General features: G+C 37.4%; 1 protein-coding gene across 2 annotated transcripts in view; it reads right to left on the minus strand.

The window, feature by feature from the left end:
- TNKS (tankyrase) overlaps window positions 1-27373 on the minus strand; it is a 198735-nt gene extending 171362 nt beyond the window's left edge. The window contains exon 1 of one of the 2 annotated variants that reach the window (XR_011498859.1): window positions 26570-27373. Coding sequence is in view for 1 of the 2 variants with exons in the window: in XM_014830978.3 (XP_014686464.2) it covers window positions 26570-27242 (673 nt within the window). In the remaining variant the exon portion in view is untranslated. The remainder of the gene's footprint in view (window positions 1-26569) is intronic. The other variant, XM_014830978.3, reaches the window with a different exon arrangement.

Here is a 27373-nt window from a genome sequence, read left to right on the forward strand (position 1 = left end):
TGTCTAGACTTCAGCATGTAACCTTCTAACCGGTCTCTCTGTTGTCACATCTGCTGCCCTACGATTCATCCTTAACGCAGTAGGCAGAGTGATCTTTTGATGGCATATATCAGATTTAGTAGTTTCCCTGCTTAAAACCCTGCAATATGTCCCCATAACACATATAATAAAATATTACTACAAACTCCTTATGACCTACAAACCTTTATGTGAGCTGGCCCCTCCTGCCTCTCCTTTCTCGCTTCTCCTTTCTCTCTGAGTTTTCCTCATCCTGTCTTCCACTTTCTGTTCCCGAATTTGAGAAAACTCATTTCAGCCTAGGGGATTTTGCACTTGCTGTGTGCTCTGCCTGAGACGTGGGACCCAGATCTTCACATGCCTAGCTCCTTCCGTCATCCGACGCACAGCCCAAGATAAGCAACTCAGAGAGACTGACTGACAGCTCAATTTAAAGTCACCCACACAGGCACACATACTCTTCCAGATTCCTTTTCAATATCAGTTTTACTTTCCTTCTGCACTTAATCACTGAAAGTGCCTTGTTCATGTATTTGTTTACTTGCCTTGCTGTCTCTCCCTACTGAAGGTGTTACATGGAAAGAGGGACCCTGACTGTCCTATGAGCTGCCTGTCTCTCCAGCACCTAGAATGGCGCCTGATGCTCAGCGTGGCCTCAGGAAAATATCTGTTGACTACATGGACGTACACGTTTACTTACTTCATGGTAATTAGACCAAAATAGTAAGTAAGCAGTTTTTAATTTTATATTTTTAATTTACAAAAGAAAAACAGATTTAAAGGTTTTTCTGACTATGAAAGTACCAGATATATTCTAAAATACATAAACAAAACACCAAGTTTTCATGAAGGAAAATCATCTGTAATGTCACCATCCAGAGATAACCAGCACGAACATTTTGATGAATAAACTTCCAGATTTCTTTCTTTGCAAATGTATGTGTCTGTGTGTTTTAAAAGATGCCTTGTTTTTCTGTCTTAATATCACAGATATTTTTTCTGGTAAAAATTTAAAATTTATACATCATTTTCTTATGGATACTTAGCATTCCATTACACGGATATATCACAATGTATTTAGTTGGGTGGTTTCCATTATAAAAAGGAGATTTTTGCCATTCTGAAAAAAAAGTTAAAATAAATTTCCTTATACATATATCTTTGTAAATCTCTCTAGACCTTTATTTAAGATAAATTCCTCCAAAGAAAAGTACTAGGTCAAAGGATACACATTTAAAATTTCGTATGTTGCCAAACCGTCCTCTGATTCATTCTATCAATTTTCATTTTCAACCAAAATGCCTGAGAACACTCATTTCCCCATCCTGTGTACATTAACATAACATAAGCTTTACAAGCAGAGAGGCAAAAAATAAAAATGTGTTAATTTACATTTTTGGTTCAGATATTTGCATTTTCTTTTGAAAATTAAATATATAAATACAGTTGAAATCTCTTTCAGTCCTATTCATCTACTTTCTTCCCCAGAGATACTACTATATAAACTCAATGTTTGTCATACCCATGCATATTTTTATACTTTTCATATACGTGTTTTTAAATACATGAGCTTACATATATTATTTATTTATATTTATATATTTCCATATATTTCATATTAACATATTTATTCACATTCCGTGTTATTGCAACATATTACATACATTCATATTATACGGTCAATATCATATGGTTCAACCTATATTAGTGAGAGGCTGATAACTGTGGCAATTATTCCCTCTTCTTGCTGGCAAACACAAACTTTTGCGCCAGCCCAGTGGCCTAGTGGTTAAGTTCAGTGCTCTTGGCTTTAGCAGCCCAGATTGTTCCCGGGCACGGACCTACACCACTCATCTGTCAGTGGCCATGCTGTGGCAGTGGCTCACATACAAAAGAGTAAGACTGGCAACAGATGTCAGCTCAGGGCAAATCTTCCTCAGCAAAAAGGAGAAACTCAATTTTCCTCAGGAATTGGACAGAAAGTAATACGTTTAGAGAAGGTAATCCTTTCCTCAGTCCAGGGAGTGAATCCTGATTACTGTAAACCGGAAAGGTGATTTCATTTCTCTCTGTCAGTGACAGGCAACGAGACAGAAGGAAAACCTAGAAGATTCTGGAAAGATTTTTCTCCCCACTAAGAGAAGGTGTGTGGAGTAAGAAGGCCCCTTTCTCTTCTCTCCTTTTAGAAAATTCTCATATAAGGTTGTAACATTTGGAGCCGCTGATACCATGATAGGAAGGTCAAGAGAATTATGAAAATACTGGCATAGACCCCCTCCTGTGCTCATAGAGTACTAAACCACCTCTTGAACTTCCTACCCCTAGACTTGACAAGCAGGAAATAAATGTCCTTAGGCTTTAAGCTTCTTTTAGCTGAGTTTTGGAACACCTACAGCTGAATCCATGCAAATTGACACAAACATCTGTTCATATGTTTACTAAACATTCAAGTTGCATCTGTCAGCTATCACTTCATTGTCTTGGCCCAATTTTCTGTTTGTCTTTTTCCTATTGTTTTATAGGAGTTCTTTATATATTCTGAACACCAATCTTGTGTTGATCACATGCATTATAAACATATTCTCTCCATTTATGGCTTGTCTTTAAACTCTGTTTACAGTGTATTTGATTTCATACAAGTTCTAAACTTTAACATAGTAAAATTTATCAACCTTTCCCTACATGGTTTGTGCTTCCTACATGATCTTTAAGATATCTTTTCTATTCCTATACTGTTCCTACAGTTTCTTCTAGATTACTTTTATAATTTTGCTTTTCATATTTAGATCTTTAATCTACCAGCAAGCTAATTTTATTGTTTCCATATCTTTTCTCTTTGGTCAGTTTGTCTGTTTAATAGTTTAATTTCAAAATACGTCTAGATATCCTGTAGGGCAGTGTCGACCCACTTTATTCCACTTAAAAAAATTATCTTGGCTACTATTGCTTTTTGATGTTGAATATGAATATCTTCAAGTTTCATGAAGAAACTTGCTAGAAATTGCTTTAAAAAGCTCAGAGATTAGAATTAATTCTGGAAAGCTGACAAATTTACAATATTGAGTCTTCTAATCCATGTATATGATATATTTCTCCTTCAATTCAGGTCTCTTATATTCTTCTATTTTGTGTTTTTCTCCATTAATATCCTACACATACTTGTCAAGGATTATTGGATGTTGTAAGGTTTTTGTTGCTTTTGGGAGGGAGAGGACACTGGTACATTAGGAGAGGTCAGTAAAACCAGGTCACACGGAGCCTTTGAGTCATAAGCAAGGAGTCTGGATTTGAGCAGGCGTTTGTCAGCCAAGATTTGTTTGCTAACTAATGTGGCTAGAGCACAGTCAGCAGTAGGAATGGTAAGAAGAGGTCAGAAAAATAGGCAAGGACTAGATCATGGAAGGCCTTTATACCAGAGACACATTCAGCTGCAATTTAACAGACTACTTAACTATTGAAGGCTTAAAGAAAATGCAGAGATCCACAGGTCTCACACAACTTGTCTAGTCATAGCCAATTCAGGCTCATATAGCAGTTGAACAATGGTATTAAGAGCTCTTTAAAAACCTTTGCAGTTGGAATCCTTAGAATGTGTAAGCTGTCTTCTACTTGCTTGTCACCTCATGGTCACAAAACAGTGCTACACTTCTAAGCCTGATGTTCTGGTTCCCACACAAGAAAGGAGAGAGAGCAAAGGGAGAAAAAAGCTTTCTCTTAGCCTTTTTATTATTATTATTTTTTTAAAGCCGAGATAGTAAGTTTACATTTTTAATTTTATTTTATTTTACTATTTTATTTATTTTTATCTTATCTTATTTTATTTTATTTTATTTTTGAGGAAAATTAGCCCTGAGCTAACTGCTGCCAATCCTCCTCTTTTTGCTGAGGAAGACTGGCCCTGCGCTAACATTCACGCCCATCTCCCTCTACTTTATATATGGGATGCCTACCACAGCATGGCGTGCCAAGCGGTGCCATGTCCGCACCCGGGATCCGAACTGGTGACCCCTAGGCCGCAGAAGCGGAATGTGCGAACTTAACCACTGCACCACCGGGCCAGCCCCTTAGCCTTTTTATTATTAAGGAAGCCTCTCCAGATACTTCACCTATATCTCATTAGCCAAAAATGTGTCAGCTACCCAAAAAGTCTGGAAAATCAAGTTTTGATAGCTGGGCACACTGCTGCCTTGAACAAAATCCAAGATCTGTTAGTGAAGATTAAGGGGAATTTTGGGTGGATAGCCAACAGTATCTGCCCCAGGTTTGTAAGTCACGCACAAGAAGTTTGGATTTTATTGTAAACGTGGGAAGCTGTTTATAAGGAAAATTACTTGATTCCATTGAAGTCTAAGAAGGATTATCAGTAGGTTATGTAAAAAATAGATTGGAGAAAGTCAAGAGCAAAATCAGAGAGATAGATTAAGAAAAATTTTGCCATAGTCTAGGCAAGAATTGATGGTGGCTTGGAATAAGATAGCAGCAGTGTAGATGGGTCAAAAAAAGAGAAAACTGGGATAGGTTTTAAAGCCAGAATGACTGGCCCCCAGGTTTCCAGCTTAAGCAACTCGATTTATAGAGGTGCCATTTGGGAAGGGTCAGACCAAGCAAGTAACACAAAAAGTTGACCCTGATGAACTCGTCTTTTCCAGCTACTAAACTAAATATAACCTATTTTGTAAATTTCAGCACATTCTTTCCCCTAAGTAGTGTGTGAGAAATAATTACATTATTTCACATATTCAAAGAAATTTTAAGATATACTATGTGGAAAGCATTGTGCTGGCACTGTGAGGAAAACATAAGTTCATAACACATAACCTAACTCCAATATACTTAACAATTTTCCCTATTCTAACATTAGAGTTTCAATATCAAATGTAAGGTCATTTGTATCTATTCACCAGGTCTGAGTTTAGAGACAGAAGACTGTTTCACTTATGTTCAGCATTTTAAACTGCCTAAAATTATAGCTTCAAAGGAACAACCTCGGCCAATATAAAATCCTGTAACTAACAACTATGACTTCTAAAATTTAACGAAAGGAGAAAAACCTAAGGTGTTTGGAGTATTTTAAAGTAATATTTTTATTTATAGTAGCAAAGTCACAGCTTAAAGACATTTTTCGCCCTAACTGGACTGTCAGCAAAGCCACAAGCACTGTACATTATTTGAACCGCTAACTCCATTGACCTACACTTATATACCCAATGAGAAAATTTATGTTACATCTCCCATATTAATTCACTTCTCATTTTTTTTCCTTAAGTAAAAAGATTACATCCAAAAGATACTCAAAGTAACAGTAAAGTAAGTTTGGGATTGTCTAGGAAAATAACTCATGAACTCTTACATATATATCTATTTTCCAAACATAAAGGAAATTGCAGAAGGTAAACTGGGAAAGATAAAAAGGCACTTGGTCACAGATGTAACTTGTTCATTCTTTTCTCTAAAAACATTAGGAAAAACTAGAATCCAAAATATTAGAATGACCTACTTACTCTCTTATCAATCCACTTCCATCCAAATAAAAAACAAAACAAAAACTCTTAACAGTGACAGTAAAATTACTCTCAATGAAACAAAACTCAGCTATGATACATTCATGCAACAGCTGTAAGGTTTTGGGTTCTTTTTTTAGCTATAAGGTTTTTAAGTAACTTTTCTTCCCCGGCAAACAGACTCATCACTCACCATTTTAACACTGGGGATTCCAGATATCTGTGAGCATCTCTAAAGGCCCATTAATCACAGTAATTGTAATTTTGCTGAATGAAAAATCTGAATCACACTTGTTATCTTGGCTGATATGCAGGAGACAACCTCAAAATTAGAGAGGGGTACCTGGCAGAGCAGGTCCATCTCAACATGATTTTCTAATTCTACTAACTTTCTTGAATACAGCTACCTTCTATAGTCTTTTAAAGTTTTCAGTTTTACTGCATCTTATGGAGAAAATTACAAGCGACAGCAGTGTTCCCTAATCTGGAGGTTGAGGAAAGTCTTGTGACACATTCTTTAAAAATGTCAAGGGTTTTCTATATACTGGGTTAAATTTATGCAGTCCAATATACACAGAACGATAGATGACCAGTAATAGATTCCTGCTTACTTTAGGATAAATGCTCTACGACAAAGAAACATTTTCTACTTAATATTCAAGGTCATTATTGCATCCTCTTCTAATTTCAATTCTAACTATATTAGCTTTTAAATAAAGAACTATTTTAGACTTCATTAGATCAGAAGTCACGGTTAAGCAACAGGGAGTATATTCCCTGTTGTTTCTAAAATAACAGTTTAGAAAACAAACTACAAAATGGATCCTACAGAGTCAATGAAGTTGCAAATGGTTTCCATTTGTCAAAGGCAGAGTCTGATCAATTAACTTTTCCATTTTATAGAACCTGATTTAGGAAAGAAAACATTTATACTTACATAAAAGAAGTATTTTATTTATTTATTAAAAATAAATAAAGTATTTAATTTAAAGTACAGTCAAGAAGGTGTGCCTTCCCCAAACGCATCAGGAAATCACCAGAAGCAAAAGGGTAAGAGACGAATCCCAGATTCCAGCTAAAAAGAACTGAACAAAACACTGCAAGTAATCATTCCTCCTTGGGGAAGAAAAACAAATGGCTGAGTGCCGCTCTAAGAAGAAACATTAGCTGGGGAGCAGAAGATCAGGTATCCTGGACAGCGGAGAGCCCAGAAGAAAGTGTCCTAACTGTGTCCTTTTCACTCCTCAACATTGTCACACTGTCCCCCACGCTACTGCAGAATATGAACGCAGCATCTCCAGCACAGCTCCACCACAAAGAGGGGCAACAGCACGATAAAACATAGGAACTTGCCTGGGGTTGGAAGCAAAGTACCAGGGAACTCCCAGTTAGGTAACTACGACGAAGGGGACAGCACTTAGAAAAGAGACGGGCCAGAGAAACCCTGAGCAACCAGGGTGTAGCTGACCCAAAATCACCAACTGGAGCCTCTCTACCCTCAGACACGTCCCTATTTGCCTCAAACCACTCAGAGGACCAAAACCTAGAACACAGGCTTTTACTTCCCCTAAATCCAACCCCCATCAAAACCCATCCTCCCACACAAACACAGTATTGGCCCAAACAGCTGTTAGTTCCAAGGGAATATAAGCTCACAGCGGAAAATAATGAGATGCCTGAGGAGTGCAAGCATCATGAAAGAACAAAATGAAAGCAGAATTAATAGACCAAAAACAGACATTTAAAATTGGCAAATTAAATGGTGCTACAGAAAAAATGCAGAACATGGAAAACATGACATGAGAACAAAAATCTACCAAGTAAAACTGGAAATATTGTCATGAAAAATATAAAAGGAGTGATTTTGAAACAATGAATTGATTGCATAGAAACAGAAAGAAATAATAAATTCCTGAGAAAATCAGGTTGAAGAACTCTTCCAAAAAGCATCTGAAATGGGTACACAGAAGGAGAGAATGAGAAGAGATAGTAGAAACAGAAGATAGGAAGAGAGGAAACAGACATAGAAATAATGACAGGACTTTTCCTAACTAAAGGAAAGTGTAAAATTTCAGGTAATAAGAGTTCACGAAGTGCCAAACAGAATGGACACACACATTAGAGTGAAGTCTAGCAGTATCAAAAGCTATGAAAATTCTAAATCCTTCAGAAGAAAACACAGATCATCTAAAAATAACAGGAATCAGCTGATTTCAGACTAAAGTCAACCTCAACTTTAAGGAAAACCATTTGGATGCTTAATTCCATATCTAGCTAACTTTGTATTTACATGTAAGACCAAAATTAAAGTAATCTCAGATATGTAAAATCTCAAAGCTGAACACAAAAACATCCCAGCTGAAAGTACTCTGGGGAGAAGACTTCAGCCGGATGAAAAAGGAATGCAGTAGTTTGTGTGTATCTACGTATCATGAATTAACTCAGTAAAAACCTACTGCTGTCTCAAGGAACACCGAACAATAAACATTCTAACAAACAATTACAATGTATGGATTACAAAGAGTACACAGCAAGCCTGAGATAGGAAAGCCTCCCTAATAAGACCTAAAGAATAAGCAGTTAAGTCAGAATGGTTCAAACAGAGAGATGTAATAAAGATGCGGAAAGAGACAACAACATAGCATCAACTAACTTTCTGCCATAAAAATCACAAAGAGAAGGGGCCAGCCCAGTGACATAGTGGTTAAGTTTGTGTGCTCTGCTTTGGCAACCCAGGGTTCACTGGTTCAGATCCCCAGGCACGGATCTACTACCACTCATCAAGCCATGCTGTGGTGGCATTCCACATACAAAATCGAGGAGGATTGGCAAGATGTTAGCTCAGGGACAATCTTCCTCACCAAAATAAATAAATGAATAAATAAAATCAGTTATTCCAGATATAATCAAAGAAAAGCACATTAAAACGTGAATACTGGTTTTTTTAAATCAAAAAGCTAAGAAATATGTTTTAAATTATATTTGGACACATGTACAAAAATGCTCACAGGGGCACTATTCATAACAGCCAACATATGGAAACTACCCAAAGGTTCATCAACAGTAGAATGGACAAGAAGTGGTATATGCACACAATGGAATTCTATATAACAATGAAAATGAACAATCTACAACTATACAAGATGGATGAATCTCACAGAAAATAGCATATACTACATAACACCATTTATATTAAGTTCAAAAACAGAAAAATTAATCTATGGGTGGTAGAGGGGTAGTGACTCAAAGGACACAAGACAGGGGCTTCTGGATCACTGATAATGACCTGATTCTGGATCTGGGTGCTAGTTAACCAGGTACATTCACTTCGTGAAAATTCACCTCATTATACACTTATGATTTGTGCACGCTTCTGTGCATATCTTATATTTCAAAAAAGAAAGTATGAAAATGACTAGTGTTGTCAAGGGCATGGTAGCAATACAAATTAGTAGAATGTTTTAGTAAAGCAAATTTAGTAACATACATATATATGTTTTGCATATATATATGTAAAAACTCTCTAAAAATATATGTAGACCACTGTCTTAAGAACTTTTAGCAATTGCCCTTTTTGTTCATTTCAGACTCAAAGCCCAGAGCTCCTATAACTCTATAATTTCACAAATATCAAGCCAGTTTTCCTCAGAAATAATAACTACCTTACAGGCTGATAAGGAGTAAATGAGTAACAACTGTCAAAATACTTCCTAAATACTAAAAGGCTGTACCAATACTAGATGTTCTTAATCTCACTAGACTTGGGAGTCTTAACCCGAGCAACGATTCTCAACCCTGCCTGCATGTGAGAATCTCCAGAACAGTTCAAAAAAACACAAAGTCCTACCCCTATTCCTACGATTTAACTGGTCTAGGGTCAAGAACCATGCTCTCAAGATGAGCATCGGTATCAGCACTACCTGAGACTTGTTAAAATGCAGATTCTCATGGGACCCGTCCCGTGGCTGAGTGGTTAAGTTCACGCACTCCGCTTCGGAGGCCCAGGGTTTCCCTGGTTCGGATCCTGGGCACGGACATGGCACCATTTGTCAGACCACGTTGAGGCGGTGCCCCACATAGCACAACTAGAAAGACCCACAACTAAAAAATATACAACTGTGTACTGGGGGGATTTGGGGAGAAAAAGCTGAAAAAAAAAAAAAAAGATTGGCAACAGTTGTCAGCTCAGGTGCCAATCTTAAAAAAAAAAAATTGCAAATTCTCAGACTCTATTCCAGACCAAGTGAATGAGAAATCTGGGGAGTGTGGCCTAGCAATCTGTTTTAACAAGGCCTCCAGGTGACTCTGGTGTAAAGTTTGAAAGTTTGAGAACCATAGCTCTAATGCTTCTGGAAGATGGTGATCATCTGAAAATTACATAAAATTTGTTCTTTAAGTATATCTTTCTGGGGAGAATCTCCATACTTTTCATCAGATTCTCAAAAGAGTGTAAACAAAATTAAGAACCACTTGTATTAGCTCGGTAGCTTTTAAAGTGCAGTCCATGACCCCTGATGGTCCCTGAGACCCTTTCTGGGGGTCTGAGAAGTAAAAACTATTCACGAGATAATACTATGATGATTTTGGTTTTTTCACTGTCAAGACAGTAATAGTGCATGATTTTATGACATCATGTGTTGGTCATTTGGAAAATGTCCTCTTGGTGCTTTTGATGTATGATACAAAAGCAATGGTGAATCTTGGCATAAACCACGATGGTGGCACCAAGCTGCACTATTAGTCATTTTATTCTTCACCACCAGGCACTCACAGTTTAAGAAAAAAAAGCTGCCAGTTTCACTCAAGAATGTCCTTCATGAAAATGTAAATACTATTAATTTTTTTAAATTCCAATCCTTGAGTACGTATCTTTTTGATATACTTGTGACAAAATGAGAAATACTCATTAAGCACCTCCACTACACAGCAAAGTACGGTCGTCTTGCAGGATAGCACTTATGCAACCATGTGAGCTCAGTTTGACCTGTGTATCTGACAGACATTTTCTCGAGAATGATCAAAATGAGTTTGTCACTTCAAGGAAAACAGACAGTATTTGTTCCCAATGATAAAATTTGAGCTTTCAGGCAAAAACGCAAGTTTTGTAAAACTTACATCTGCCACCGTGGGCTTAACAGTTTCCCAATACTTAAAATACTTTTCTGATGAGGTTGGTGGTGACATTAACAAATGTGCTTAATATTTATTTATAAAGTGAAATGTGTCAACATTTGGAAGATATGCACAGCTCAGTGAACTATTTTTCAAATGACCAAAACATGTAGAGGGTAAGATCCATTCATGCAAGATATACCAATGGATTTTAACATAGCAGAGCATGAAAAATTTATTGACATGGCTTCAGATTTCACATTGCAACTAACCTTTACGAAACTACTATTTATCAAGTTTGGGCGTAGTATTAAAGAAAAAAGTCTAAGATTATTTGAAAATGCTATTAAAATATTCCTTCTTTTTCTAACTACATACCTGTTTAAAGTAGGATTTTCTTCACATACTTCAATCCAAATCATAAAGAAAAACAAATGGCATGAAGAAGCAGATCTATCTTCTATTAAGTTAGACATTAAAGTGACTTGCAAAGTGTAAATTAATATCTCTCTTCTCATTAATCTTTGTTTTGGAAAATAGTTACTTTTCATTAAAAGTGTGATTTACTCTAACACATAATAGAGTTTATTATTTTTTTAATTTCTCAGTTTTAATTCCTAATATAATAAATCTCCATAGACATAATCCACATAAACAAAAGCTCTTTCAATTATTTTTAAGAGTGTAAGAGTCCTGAGATCAAACATTTTGATACCCACTGCATTTTGACTATAAACTTCCTCAAGGGCACGAAATAATGCCAGTTTCATCATCTTGCTCCTTATAGCACCTAGATTTAGTGCGTTGTTACTGAACCACTGCAAAACCTTTCGGCTCAGGCCAGATTCCTGAGAAACTGTCCAAAGGGGGAAACACACTACAGAATTGTCCCAGTGACTGGTAACTAAGCAAGTTGCATGTAGGTCTTTTGAATTTCCACAAACACTTCATTAATACTTAGTTTCATATTGTCAAAGAAGGACCACATTTACTCTCAGAAATGTGAATGTACGGAAGGGACAAAAGGGTATCCTCAACATATCACTAAGATTCACTCTACTGAATATGCTATTTCCCATATTTCATGTTGGTAATATTAAGAAATGAGTTCTCCCTAGGACAACAGAGAGATCAAAATGCCCACTATAATGGATACCCCCTTTTAAAAATTTTTAATTGTGGTAAAATAACTTAAACACAAAATTTACCATCTTAACTATTTTTAAGTGTTAGTTAAGGGGCATTAAGTATTTTAAAATTGTTTTAGGTTTTCTTGACTGTCAAAATGAGTTTTTTTCTTAACTGCTTCCATGAATCAAAACATATAGCAGCTTATCTTCAAGATTTTCTAACAATTTCAAGTAGTCTTTTAAAGAAAGGAGCTCCTAAAATGGCCTTCTTCCATTTAATTATGAGGTTCTTCAAAGGTTACTTCCAATCACACTTTTTTATGTTTATGAAGTGACTGATCAAAAGATCAGAAAGTCCAAAATCTTAATAACTGTGAATGTTCCAATACCCCACTTACTAAAAGCATGGTCTCAATCACATCCTGGTCACAATGTTTTAAGAAAGCATTTATATGCAGTTTTGCTTTATTTTAAATACCTAGGAAAAAAGCTGGGGGGAATACGCCAAAATGACCACAGTGACTGCCCTGGGGCAGTGAGATGATGGACCACTTTTTATTGCACTTTCCAAAATTTCCACAATTACTTTTTTTAAAATATTTTATTTTTCCTGTTTCTCCCCAAAGCCCCCCAGTACATAGTTGAGTATTTTCAGTTGTGGATCCTTCTAGTTGTGGCATGTGGGAGGCCGCCTCAGTATGGCTTGATGAGCAGTGCTGTGGCCACGCCCAGGATCTGAACTGGCGAAACCCTGGGCCGCTGAAGGAGAGCACACAAACTTAACCACTTGGCCACAGGATCGGCCCCCTGTACCATAACTTTTATTTTCAGAAAACAAATTTGAGAAAGCAATCACAATTGTCAAATTATAAAATGACTGGGGCCGGCCCAGTGGTGTAGTGGTTAAGTGTGCACACTCCACTTTGGCAGCTCAGGGTTCGAAGGTTCAGATCCAGGCACAGACCTACACCGCTTATCAAGCCATGCTGTGGAGGAGTCCCACATACAAAATGGAGGAAGATGGGCAAGGATGTTAGCTCAGGGACAATCTTCCTCAAGCAAAAAGGGGAGGATTGGTAGCAGATGTTAGTTCAGAGCCAATCTTCCTCAAAAAATATATATATATAATGACTCAGAAGAATTTATTTCTCTTCGCTATCAACTTTCTACTTGAATAGCATGGGCCAAATGATTTTCAGACAGCCTGATATGGGTTTAAATCTGGCTCTATCACTTGACAGCTATGTGACTTTGGACAACACATTACACTCTGAGTCTCAGTTTCTTCATTTGTAAAACAGACCTGAAACTTTCCTCATACGGTTGCTGTAAGGATTAAATAAAATTACATTGGGAAAGCACAAAAACCACTCAAAGGCAGTTGTTGCTATTTTTTATTAGTTTTTATACTGTCTAGTAACAATATCAAAACTAAGTTCCTTCATATATATGCCAACAGAGCAGTGAAAGCACTTTGATGACAAAGGACTGGACTAATATACATGGATTATTATTTACACATTTAAGAAAGTCAGAAGATCAGAAATTAGAAGTGTCAACTTACAAAGTTCACTTGCTCAAACATTTATAGAGCACATACTATGAACAATTCACTGAATTACATATTGAACTGCTCTAACTACATACCTCGAATTGTCTGCTTTCATCAAATTCCAATAGGGTATCAGCGACACTTTCCTGCTGCTAAATATTTGTGGATTTTTTGGGGGGAGAGAGGCAACCAAGTTTTTGATAGCTTGCTATAAGTTTTTAAATTAGTCCAAAAGGGTTTTTTCCCAAATAAGAACATTTTCCTGCAAAGATGAAAAGCATAGCTTGGCATCTCTCCTCAAGACATTAGAAAAAAGTAGCTAAAACATATTCATTAAACTGTAATTCCATGTCATTTCTTTCCAAAAACACAAACTTCCGCAGTCACCATGAGAACAGCCTGAGCTTTTGGAAATGGAGCACTGCACATCGGATTAATAAGATGGATGAGACTGTCAAAATGGTTTCCATGGCTGGTGAATCTAACAGAATGAAGGCATCGGATCTGTTCAGTGTCTAGTTATACACGAACACATCCCAGCTTTTCAAAAGCATTCTATCTAGGCATTAGCTGAGCATCAGGAGCTTTAGGCTATTTTTAAACTATACCTGATGATACAGGGACTTTAGCTTTAAGGACTTTTGGTCAATCAGTAAATTAAAACAAGTTCTTTTCAGTTTGTAGTTAATAAAAATCATCTGCTAACCACCAAATGCCTCTTCACTTTTTTTTTTACTCTACTACAGAAGAAAAAAGTTGCAAGTCCAAAAAACCAAACCAACAAACAGCTGCCACCAACCATGAGTTGAATTTGTGTTACAGCGAAAAGGCAAAAGGGAAAGGAAACTTCACATCACTTTATTTCCCCTTTTTCTACAACTAAAAAAAAAAAAATTCACTAGTCTAAACAGAATAGGGAGCTGACACACTCCAAAAACACAGCCTCAGAAAAGAAAAAAGGGTTTAAGCTCACACTGCTTTAATTCTATACAGAAGCACCTGAACCGACAGGCAAAACAAGTTTCCACTTGACAAAGCACCCAGCAGCTCAGGGCAGGGAGAAGCAGTCTTGGACACCTGATGAAGCCTGAAAAGGAAAACCCAGTGGGCAAACCAAAACCAAACACTCCGAACTTTCCTCAAGTACTTGCACTCAAATGATGTTTAGAAAGGGGCCCTCAAACGTTAGCCTGAGCACCCAGGCTTTAGTAGAAATCCCCAAAAAACTCACCCTCCTCAAGTCTTATTAGGAGTCCCCACTGATGATACAAGGCATGCACTCCCCCAGCGTCAAGGCCACGTCCCACCTTTCTGGGCATTTTTGTCAGGAGAATAAACATAAGCCAAAGTAGCTTCCAGGACCCTGACATAAGGGAAAAATATGAATTAAGAGACACTTGTCTCTTCACCTGTATCTACCGCATATTTCAGTCAACCACCCAAAAGATTTCTTTGTCCATGAAGCAAAAGGAGGCTATTAAATAAACTTAAGAATAAACTACTCTAATGTTTTCACCCACATTTCATCACAAGACTCATGATGACGTTTATTCCTTTCCAAAACTACCACTGCAATAAAACATTTTCTTAGCATCATTTACATTCCTTGATTACTTTTTTCCTCCTGGGCTCTAAGCTTAAGATCTTATTTTTTAACACGTTTATGCTCACAACTTGGCCCTTGATGATATGCCTTCTATTCCCCAGGTACGTTTCTTTGGCCTTTTAACTGCCAAAGAATCACTTCAGTTCTGGAAGGAAGGAACACCTAGCTTGTGATCTTTTCAGTTCCTTGGCAAGGAAGAGGACGCCCCAGGGGAGAGAAAAGGCAGGTGACTAGACTATGGTTTCCATGGCTGGTTTCTTGTCAAAAACACTTCATGTAAACAGACTATGAGGAAGACCTGTTAACTATAAAATGCCCCTAGCAGCATGTCTCCGGTTAAGGCTCCCCAGAAAGCGGCACGTAGGCTATATAAACTGAGATATAAAATGGTGATGTTTCATCACTGAAAAGCTACTCCTGCAGGAGGTGATCCTGCAAACCTTACCGAGACTCCATCTATTCTAGGGCAGAGCTGCACGTCCACCAAATGGAAAGAAAGACCAAAGGGAGTCATCCTGGAAATCTCAGGCCTCTATTGCTAGCCTTGAAATTACTTATCAGTTAATTTCTGTAAAAATAAGCAAAAGAAAAAAATTTAAGGTCAAATCCCAAGCAAAGCTGTAAGAAGAATTTGAGCAGAACAATATCCCTATGGACAAAGAATACAGAAGAAAATGCCCAGAAAACAGACAAAATTATGATGTACTATTTCAATACTAGCTTAAAAACTATGAAAACGATGCAAGATATGAAAGAACAGCATGAATCTGAATTAGATATAAGATGATAGAATGCAGGAAATAATTCAAAATTTTAAAAAATTCATATCAGAAATAAAGAGTAAATAATAAGTAAAACAAAAGTGAAAAAAAGCCCACAGATAATGCCTCATGTCAGGGATCAGCAAACCACAACCCACATGCCAAATCTGGCCACCACCTGCTCTTATAAATAAAGTTTTACTGGAACACAACCACACCTATTAATTTATGTATTGGATACTTTACCGCACAAAAGCAGAGCTGAGTTGAAAAAGAGACCATAGAGAGCACAAAGCCTAAAATATTTACCAACTGGACACTCACAGAGAGTTTCCCAACTCCTGCCTTAAGAGAAACAGAAGGTAAAAGAAGGAAGTTTTTAAAAAAACAAAAAGAAATGAAAATATATTTTTTAAAAAGGATTCAAGAGTAAGTCACAATTATTAGGGGCTAGGGTGAGGTGGAAATGGGTAGTAATTGTTTAAATGGGTACAGAGTGTCTGTTTAGGGTGATGAAAAAGTTTTGCAAACGGACAGTGCTAATAGCTGTACAACACTGTGAATGTACTTAATGCCTTTCAACTGTATACTTAATAATGGTTAAAATGGGGGTTGGCCCTACGACCCAGTGGTTAAGTTTGGCAGCCCAGGCCACTTCAGCAGCCCAGGTTCAGTTCCCGGGTGTAGACCTATACCACTCATCAGTGGCCATGCTGTGGCAGAGACCGACATACAAAAAAGTAGAGGAAGATGGCACAGATGTTAACTCAGGGTGAATCTTCCTCAGCAAAAAAAAAAAAAAAAAAAAAGTTAAAATGGTAAGGTTTATGTTATGTATATTTTACCATACACACAAAAAAGAGCAAGTGACAAATTTAGAAGACAGCCAAAGTTCCAAAATACATAAAAGCAAGGAAAAAGAATAAATACTAAAAAGTATAATTCAGGAAAACTTTTCTAAAATAAAAGAGCTGAAACTATGTAAAGGAAAAGCTTATCACATACCTGAGAAAATCAACTTGGAGGGGCTAACAACAAGATATACTCTAGTAGAATACATGGACATTAATGAAAAAGGAAAAACATCCTTCCGACATCCAGGAAAAAAGACCAAGGGAAAGAAAATCAAATTTCCATCAGACTTTCAACATTAATAGTTTTGACCAAAACAAAATGGAATAACTTTTTAAATACGGGAAAGAAAACAAGAACCAAAGATTTTACATCCAGCCAAGTGACTTCCAAGAAAAAGGCAACAACTGTTACTGACATTAAAAAGTTTTCAGGGAATACTGTTTCCAGGACATCAGCCTGAGTAAACCCTAGAGAACTAATGAGGGACCACCAAAATAAGTAGAGAAATCAAAATGAGGAATAGTGGTGAACATTTACAAAAAAATAGATACAGAGCTGTAGCTATATATAATGATTCCAGGTATCTACTGCTATATAACAAACTATTCCAAAATTCAGTGGCTTAAAATAACAACCACTTATATTTCTGGTGACGCTGTGCGTTAACTAAGTTCAGTCATCTGGATGGAACATCCAAGGTGGTTTCACTCACTCAGCTGGCAGCAGGTACTGGCTGAGAGCTTCAGTGGGGGCTGCTGACCAGCCTTACTTCTCGCTCCACAGTCTTTCTCAAAGCATGGTGGCTGGATTCCAAGACGGAGAGTCCCAATGCATGAAAATGAAAATTGCAGATCTCTGAAGGCTCAGACATTATACAGCATAACTTCTGCCACATTCCATTCATCCTAGCAAATCACAAGATCAATTCAGATACAAGGGGCGGGAAAGAGGCTCCACCTTTTGATAAGAGGTGTAGTATAAGGCACATGAAGGAAGAGAATTTATGGTACCCACCTTGGGGACCACCTACCACACGTATACTTGCAGAACTAAAACAAAACGAAATTTATGAGAGAAAGTATGTAACGGCTACATCCTCTGACAATGGAGCAAGAGTAATGGAGCAAAAATAAGGACAGTATATGCAAAATATTTTTTAACTGTTTTCAGTAATTATGTTGGTGTCTGTATTATTATTCCAAGACTATTTGTGCATACTATAGGATAAAGCAAATGAGTAATTACGAGATATTCTGATTCTATAATCCCCTTGGTCCTTGAGAACCAGAAGTCTAGGTACGGAAGAAATAATGTACAGACATAATATTTAAAAAGTTTAGAAAAAACCCTAAATTGGAATTGGAATTGGAAGTATTATTGTTAATTAATGGGTTAGATTAAATGAAACAAACAGATGTCAGAATGAGTAAAAAACTAACACCCAAATATATACTCTCTATAATAGACATACTTTAAATATAAAGACACAGATAGGTTGAAAGCAAATCAATATAAGAAATAAGAAACATATATACATGAAAATATAAAATATAAGAGATATAAGATATAAAAAAGACATAAGAGATCTAAACAACACCATCAACTACCTTGATTTAACTGATATTATAGAACATTACAATCAACAATTACAGAATACATGTTCTTTTCAAGAGATTTCACCAAAATAGAGTAAATCTGGGCCAAAACACAAGTCTCAGTAAATTTAACAGGAGTGAAATTATACAGAGTATGTGCTCTGATCACAATAGAATTAAATTAGTAATCAACAATAAGATATCCAGCATACTCCACGAATTTAGAAATTAAAAACCACACTGCTAAACAATCCACAGATCAAGAAAGAAACCACAAAGGAAATTGGAAAATATTTCAAATTGAATGATAATGAAAATACACACCTTAAAATTTGCAGGATGCAGCTAAAGCGGTGATTAGAAGGAAATTTATACTTTTAAACTCAGATTAGAAAAGTCTAAAACTAATTACCTCAGTTTTCACCTTAAGAAGCTGGAAAACGAGAAACAAACTAAACGTGGAAGGCAGCTTCTAGGACGGCTCCCAATGATCCCAATATCCCAGGACATATGCCCTTGTGTAATCCTCTCCCCTTGAGTAGGGGCTGGACCTACTGTCTTCCTTCTAACAAACAGAACCCAACAAAAGTTAACAAGTTAACACTTCCGAAACTCGATTTTCAAGACTCTGGATTCCACCTGCTTACCCTCTCTTGCTCTCTCATTTGTTCGCTCTGATAGTAGTCAATTGTCACGCTGTGAGCTGCCCTATAGAACTGAGGGAGATCTCAGTCCAACACCCTGTGAGGAACGAAACCCTGCTAACAATTATATGATCAAGTTTGGAAGCAACTCCTCCTTCAACTGTCTTCAGATAAGACCACAGCCCCAGCCCACATCTTGACTGCAACCAAATGAAAGACCTTGAGGCAGAGAACACAGCCCACATTCCTAACCCACACCTGGAATCCCGACCCACAGAAACTGTGAAATAAGAAATGTTTGTTTTTGTTTATTTTTTTAAAGACTGGCACTGAGCTAACAACTGTTGCCAATCTTTTTTGTTTTTTTCCTGCTTTATCTTCCCAAATACCCCCTGGTACATATTGTATATCTTAGTTGCAGGTCCTTCTAGTTGTGGCATGTGGGATGCCACCTCAACATGGCCTGATGAGCGGTGCCATGTCCACACCCAGGATCCAAACTGGCGAAACCCTGGGCCACTGCAGCGGAGCACGAGAACTTAACCACTGGGTCATGGGACCGGCCCCCAGTGTTTGTTATTTTAAGCTGCTACATTTTGGGGTAGTTGCATGCACAGCAATAAATAACAAATATAGTAAACTCAAAATAAGTTGAAGGAAGATAAGAACAGAAGTCAGTGAAATGAAAAACAAACACTAGAGAAAATTAACAAAGCCAAGAGTTGGTTCTTTGAAAAGATCAACAGAATTGATAAAGTCCCTCACTAGGCTAATCAGAGGAAAACACAAATTACCAGTATGAAAAATAATAGAGTTCACCTCAACAGCTCTTATAGACAATATAACAATAATAAAACAGTATTATAAACAACTTTATGCAAACAAATTTGCCAACACAGATAAAACGAACAAATTCCTTGAAAGATAAGACTGACCAAAGCTGACAAATAAAGAGAAAAGTCTCTTAGCCCTATACCTATTAAAGGAATTAAATTCATTAACAAAAGTTTAACTGGTCTAGCTGGTTTCATTGTGGATAGTCTATCAAGTATTTAAAGAAAATTGATGCCAATTCTCCAAAAACTCATTCAGAAAATAGAGAAATGAACTCTTCCAAACTCTCTTGGAGGGCAGGGGGGACGGGATGGGGACGGGACACAGCATAATTCTAATGCCAAAGCCTGACAAAGACATAACAAAAAAGAAAATTCCTGACCAATATTTCTCATAAACTCAGATGCAAAAATCTTTTACAAAATATTAGCACATAAAATCTAGCAATATATAAAAAGGATAATACACATCATGACCAAGTAGGGTTTATCCCAAGAATGCAAAGTTGACTTAAAACTTTTGAAAATCAATATAAAACAACATATTAAATGAATAAAGGAGAAAACCCATAGGATCATCTCAACATATGCAGAAAAGGCATTTGATAAAATTTAACACCCTTTCACAATAAAAACACTCAACAAACTAGGATTAAAAGAGAACTTCCTCAATCTGATAAAGGACAGCTATGAAAAACTTAATGCTAACATCTTACTTAATGGTGAAATATTGAACATTTTCCCCCTAAGAGCTGAAACGAGGCAAAGATGTCTACTCTGCCACTTTTGCTCACCACTGTCAAGAAAAAGAAATACAAGGCATAATTGTCTCTATTTGCAGATAATATTATTTTTTAACAAAAATCCTAAAGAATCTATAAAAGAGCTACTAGAAATAATAATTGAGTTCTAGGTCATAGGATACAAGGTTAATATACAAATTGACCATATTAACAGCAGACAATTAAAAAACAAAAATTTTCAATATCCATTATGATAGCATCAATATACATTAAAAAAAAATTTCAGGAAAAACAAATGTCACGAAAGACTCCACACTAAAAATGCCAAAAACTGCTGAGAGCAAATAAAGAATTGGAAGACTCACTATTGTTAAGATGTCAATTTTCCCCAAATTGATGTACAGATTCAGCCTAATCACAATCGGAATCTCAGCACACTCTTGTAGAAACTGACAAGCTGATCCTAAAAGTTCAATAAAAGTGTAACAGACCTAGTAGGTACAAAGCAATCTGGAAACAGATGAGCCATGCTGGAGTTCACTATCGACTTCAAGACTAACTACAAAGCTACAGTGACCAGGCCATGTAATACTGGCATAAAAATGGACACATAGATCAATGAGACAGAATGAAAAGTCTGGTAGAGACCCCAACTTAAACAAACATCTGATTTTTGATAATGTTGAAAAAGCAATACGAAAGAAAAAGCAAGGTCTTTTCACAAATGGTGCTAGGAAAACGGGATATTCATATGAAAAAAAATAAACCTCAATCTAAGCTCACAGATAAGACAAAAGTGAACATAAGATTAGTAACAAACCTAAATGTAAAAGCTAAAACTATAAAGCTTTCAGTAAGAAATAAGTGTCTTTGTGACTTGGGAATAGGTGAAAGTTCTTATCCAGGTCATAGGTCACAGAAAGCAATAACCATAAAATAAATATATAAATAAAATAAATTTAGTTAAATTTGAAACTTCTGTTTGAAGGACCCTATTAAGTAAATGAATCAGCACAACATTTATCTGACAAAGGATTAACATGCAGGCTCTCTAAAGTATTCCAAAAACTCAAATAATGAAGAGATAAACCCAATAAATGGGAACTTTGCCCAATAAAAAAAAAGGAGGGTAGAACTTCATAAAAGATATATAAATGGCAAACACATGAAAAAGTCTTGAACACCAGATTTCAGGGAAATGCAAAACAAAACCACAATGAACTGCCATACATTCCAATAGATTGGTTAAAATTAAAACATTTGAGAACATGCGAGAAAGCTGGGAAGACATGGAACAACTGGAACTCTGAAACGTTGTTGATGGGAATGTAAAATTGCATACCCAATTTGGGAAAAGGTCTTGCAGTTTCTTATAAAACTGAACATTTACCTACCCTAAGGCCCAGCAACTCTAATACTAGATATTGGCCCAAGAGAAAAAAAATCTACGTTTGCCAATGTTACAAGAATGTTCATAATAGCTCAAACTGGAAACAGCCTAAGGGTCTGACAACAGGAGAAGAGATAAAACCAACTATAGCACATTCGTACAGTGAAATACTATTCAGCAGTAAAACACTACTGATGCATGCTACAACATCAAAATATGCTGAGTAAAGGCAGTCTTACAGAAAAAGAGTAAACTCTGTAGGATTCCATTTACATGAACTTCTAAAACAGGCAACTCAATCTACAGTGGGGAAAAACGTCAGAATGGTGTTTGTCTCCCCGGGAAGGGAGGACAGGAATGGAGAGGCCGGGCATGAGGGAACTTTCTGAGGTTATCAAGACTTTCCATAAGGGTTTGAGTCACACAGGTGTTTGCATCTGTCAAAACTCAGTGAATGTACACATAAGATTTGTACACATTTCACATTAAAAGACAAAATATTTAAACAAATACTGAACTCTAGATAATGATACGCATATTGGTGTATTTAGGGGAAGCTACAAAAATGGCTGCAATTTACATTGACATGCATCAGAAAAAAGATATATTAATGGATAAAGGAAAATATAAGCAGATAGACACATAGAAATAGTACAGTATTTTAATTTATGTAAGAATTCCTCTATTGTTGAACAGTGTGCTTGTCACCAATTATCAGAGATACTTTTACATAACATTTTACAAACAGCTAATTTGTTCCTTAAATCATTTGCTTCCAAAGAGTGATATCGAGGCAAAAAGAAGAGACATTTTGCGTATCTTTCTAACTAAAAGTTCTATGTGGAATTTTTTTTTAAGTGGTACCTTAAGCAAAGCATAAAGTTTTAAGAAAACACTAAGTAAAAAATAATCCAGTTTGTAGCCAACAATATTAGGTCTGGAAAGATATTTATGAAACTAGTTCCTTTTCTCCTATTACCAAATTAGATCCTTCTTAAACCCTGGGGCAGGATGTTTGCTTAAAAGCATTATCAAGGACCTTGCCAGACAATGAATAGTACAAAAAAGATTCCCACTCCAGGACCGAATCATTCTGACTCATCTTCTTACCCACTGATGGGTGACAGTTTGGAGGACACAGTGTTTTTTACTAGGAACGACATTTGTACAGTGATGAGGAAAAGACAAGACAAGCGTGGTCATGCTGAAAAATCAGAAGAGACAGGAATGAGTCATGCAACCTCCATACGGTTAAATGTGTTGATGTAGATACCACCAAATCAAAAGAAAGCATCAATCTGCCATATATATTTTGCCAGTTTTGATACTGAAGTCCCTCAGATTACATATCCTAACCCAAGTTATATGTTAACTAACTACCAGGAATTCTATTTCAAAATTTCTTCAATTTAAAGTAAAAATATTATGAAATCTCAGACTTCAATGCTTTGGTAAAAGCCCTTTTTAAAAAGACCTCATTCAAACTTTTCTGTAAAAAGAGATCTCATCAGAATATACTGGTTCTTTAACAAAAATATGTCACCACTAGGCACTGAACTAAGGAGATAATATCACTGTAAACTGATACTATTGATAAAGCTTTGACTGTCCTTTGAACAATGGAAAACCAGGGTCAAGGATCTTATCTGTAGAAGAGAAAGTCTTATTTAAACTTCAGACAACAATAAAAGAGTGAATCATTTTGATATAGCCATCTCAAGAAGGCATTAGAAATAGTATTTTGACAGCCTGGATCAACAAGGGAAACTGAAGATTATGTTTCTAATTGTAGGGAGGGTGATGCCATTATTGTCGCTAAGCCATATTTTAAACAAATAATTATCACAGTCCAAAATGAGATAGAAAGGATTCTTAATTCTGCTGCTGGAAAGAATTATGGGTACTCTTATGGTAATATTTCTAAAAGTCAAAAGGATTTAAATACAACTTCATATCACTTCTGAGATCTTTAAAAATGGTTTCATTTCATTCTGTAGAACTGTAAACTCATTTTTAAAGGGAAATAAAGGTATTAATTAACATTCATCCTTCCAATCTTTGTTTGGCTAGCTTGGACTCATCTTTTAAATCCCTGCTTTAAAAATCTCTTTATCTAGAAAGACCTCCTTAAATGTTCTAAAACCAGGACACAGTCCCTACTACCTGCTCCAACAGGTACTTTTCCTATCACTCCTGGATTACACACTTTGTGAGCTTTTGCTAATGTTGTTGCTCTGGTTTCGTCTTCCCCACCAGACTGTAAGCTCCCTAAGGGTAAGGTCTATCTGCCACTTCCTAATTGTGTCAGGATTTAACACCTGACCTATAATAAGTAATAAAATATCTGTGGAACAAACGAACCACAATTTTTAAACTTTTCCATCCAAGGGATTGTACCAATTTCCTATCTTTAAAACAGCTATTCCGTGACAATTCAGTGACTAGCATTCCAACCAACTAACAGTCAACTGAGAATTACGTTTAACCACTCAGCCTACACATGATGGCGAAGACTAGATTTAACAAAGCTTTAATGCTATGCACACAAACACAAAAGTATAGTAAATTGACTACAGAGTGTTACGTTTTTAAACCACAGAGAGTTTTACTGTTGTCTGTTTTCCACAAGTGAACTAAAAAAACTGTTTTTTTACAAAAGCCAGTTCGAGGTTAGGTTCTCATAACTACAACATAATTACAGCACTGGTTTACTGTTTGTCTTCTAGCTTATCTGGGTACACATAAAACTCTAAAGCAGAATAAAAAGTAACTATTGTGGCAACCAGAAGAAGTGATTTGGGAGACAAGCATGATTTTACGAGTAACTAATCCTAAATAAGCACATTATTACACAAATAAATATAAGTAACTATCATCTGTTAGTGATTACTTAAAATGCAGTGTGGTGAGGAATGAGGAGATTTGTGAAACAATGTGTTAAAATAACTAAATTTGGAATAAAGTATGCAAAAGTAAACCACCTTGACTGATTTGTAATATCAGACTTAGACTTCTCATTTGGCCTAAGGAAAAACAAATGCTATTTAGTCTAAAATAAGCATGCTTGAGCAAACACCTAGTTAGATGGAAGCCTGTTTACAATTCAATTCACCACATTCCTAATAGTAGTATTTATATATCAAGAATGGATCCAGTGATCTAATAATGATTTCCTGTGTCTCTCATATTGCTGATGACTCATTAATGGATCAGAAACAGCTTTGTAAAAAATGAAATGGAATAGGACATAAAATATCGGACTACAACACCTGTAGTAAGAGAAACCATTGTTTCCTGAAACTTTTGATTAGGTTTGAGTAAGTGACAATGTAAAATACATTTCTAAGTATGGGCTGCAATAAAAAAATGTGTGAACATTACTCTTGGAGTATATGCCCTCAATTACTTCTTACCCCAAAACACTGGGAAAGTAGAAACTCCATCACAAATACTCACAAAAATGAACCAGATATAGGTTATAATAGTTTAAACTTGATTTCACAAGCTCTGAAATCAAAGTGAGTTCAAATTTAGGTCCTACTACTTGCTCTGTGAATACCTGTGTATGTGCTTCACTGCGGCACCTGTGAAACGAGAAGAGTGATATCTTCCAAGTTGTGGTAAAAAGAAATAATACAGATGGCAAATTCTTAACACACGTTTTACCATTAACAGAACAAATTCAAGGAGTGATATATATTAGAAACATAGCAAGAAACTTAAGAGAATGTATCTTTGGTCTGTTATCTTTGATTTTTTTTAGGGGGGCTTTTCCATTTTGTGTATTTCTGTACCATATGAATTTTATAATGTATATATAACATATACATTTGTACTGTATATAACATTACCTTTATTTTTAAAAATGTCAATAGTAGGTATCTGGGCAGTGAGACCATGGTCCTCTGTTTTTGTTTTATATCTCTCTGTATTTTATAAAAATAGCTGTTTTTAGAAGAAAAAATAGTCAACCACTTGCTCACAAAAAAAAAAGAAACACAAAAGTTCGTGGTCCGGGGTTTAGGAATTAGGACTGTTGTTGAGGAACTTATGTGCCAGACGCTTCTCACTAAATCCTCACACAACCGTAGTGTATCATTTTTGCCCACGAGAAAGCCGAGGCAACTGAGATAAGGTAAACCGCCTGCTAGACAACGAACAAATAGAAGCGTCCAGAACTTCCAAGCCTGTATTTATTCTACCACCACATGCTGCATCTAAATATTCTTCTCCAGTTGTTTCATATAGTCATATTTTGATCTACCCAATTAGACTGTAAACTCCTTGAGAAAGGGGAAAAGTTTCACAAACTGCATCTATGTCTTAGCCATTGGCTTACTGAGACTACAATATACTATAGATCCTTAAAGACTCGCTGAGTTACATTAACCTTCTTTTGGTCTAGAATGTCCTCATGGAACATATTCCTGTTGTAAAATGAAATAAACTAGCAAACAAACTGCAAAACTACTCGAAGACTGCTCAAATCTGACTTTATTCCTACACCCTCGGAGCTGAAAAAGTTTAAGTATACCCATATCCAGAGACTAGCACTAAAGGAGTCTGGGAATGAGTACGAGTATCACTGTGCAAACACTAAAAAGAATGGATTCACACATGCCCCTAAAAAGAATGGATTCACACATGCCCCTACCACGCCCCCCGTCACCCAGGCACTATCTAAAGAAAAGAACCTCTAGTCTTCCGGTGAGGTGTTGAGGAACCATAACCACGCCCCCGTTTTGTTCCATCATAACTTCTTTTCTTTCTCCACCCGGACCCCGGTCCCCAACACCAAACCCTTAGTAAACAATACAAAAGTCTCTGACCTGCAGCGAAGTGCAGGGGAGAAGACTTCCGGCCGGCCATGTCCTTAGCATTCACGTTTGCCGCGTCCACCAGCCTCTTTACCCGGGACACGTCCCCATTGCGACAGGCCTCCAACAGTTCCCGTAGGGCCCCGCTCACTGCCGGGACCCCTGGCCCAGGTCCCGCGGTCCCAGGCCCCAAGGTTGCTGGGGCGCTAACTCCGGCCGCCTCGGGGCTCTCCGCCAAGCTGGATCCAGGGGAGGATGGAGAGGAAGAGGAGGAAGAAGTCGGGGAAGAAGAGGACGACGGTGAATTGTTACTACCACTGCCGGCTGGGTTGGCAGCGACCCCGACGGCAGATGCAGCAGAAACCGCCGGGACCACGGGAGCGGCGGCGACGGTACAGATTGTGCTGGTGGTACTGCAACAGCTGGTACTGTCAACCGGGTCCGGGGATCGGGGCCTGTCGGGCGGATCCCGACTGCCATCCCCCTCCGGCAGCGCTAGGCCGTGCCGCGGGGACGCGAAGGGGGCCAGGCCACCCGCCGTGGGGGAGGCTGGGGTGGTCCCGGGGGCCAGGCCGGGGCTGAGGGGCGGGGGAGGTGGCGGCGGCGGCGCCGAAGCCCCTGGGGCGGGCTGGAGCTGTTGTTGATGATGGTGGTGATGATGCTGAGAGCGACGCGACGCCGCCATCTTCGGACTCCCCCAGCACTGTCACTGCGGCAACGGCCCCACCGCCCGCCCTCACTTCCGAGCGCTGAACCAATCAGCACCCAGCGCACAGGAAATGATGCTGGGCGGAGTGGGAGGAGTCAGAGAGAAGG

This window comes from Equus asinus, chromosome 27, assembly GCF_041296235.1.
Source record: "Equus asinus isolate D_3611 breed Donkey chromosome 27, EquAss-T2T_v2, whole genome shotgun sequence".
Lineage (NCBI taxonomy): Eukaryota > Metazoa > Chordata > Mammalia > Perissodactyla > Equidae > Equus > Equus asinus.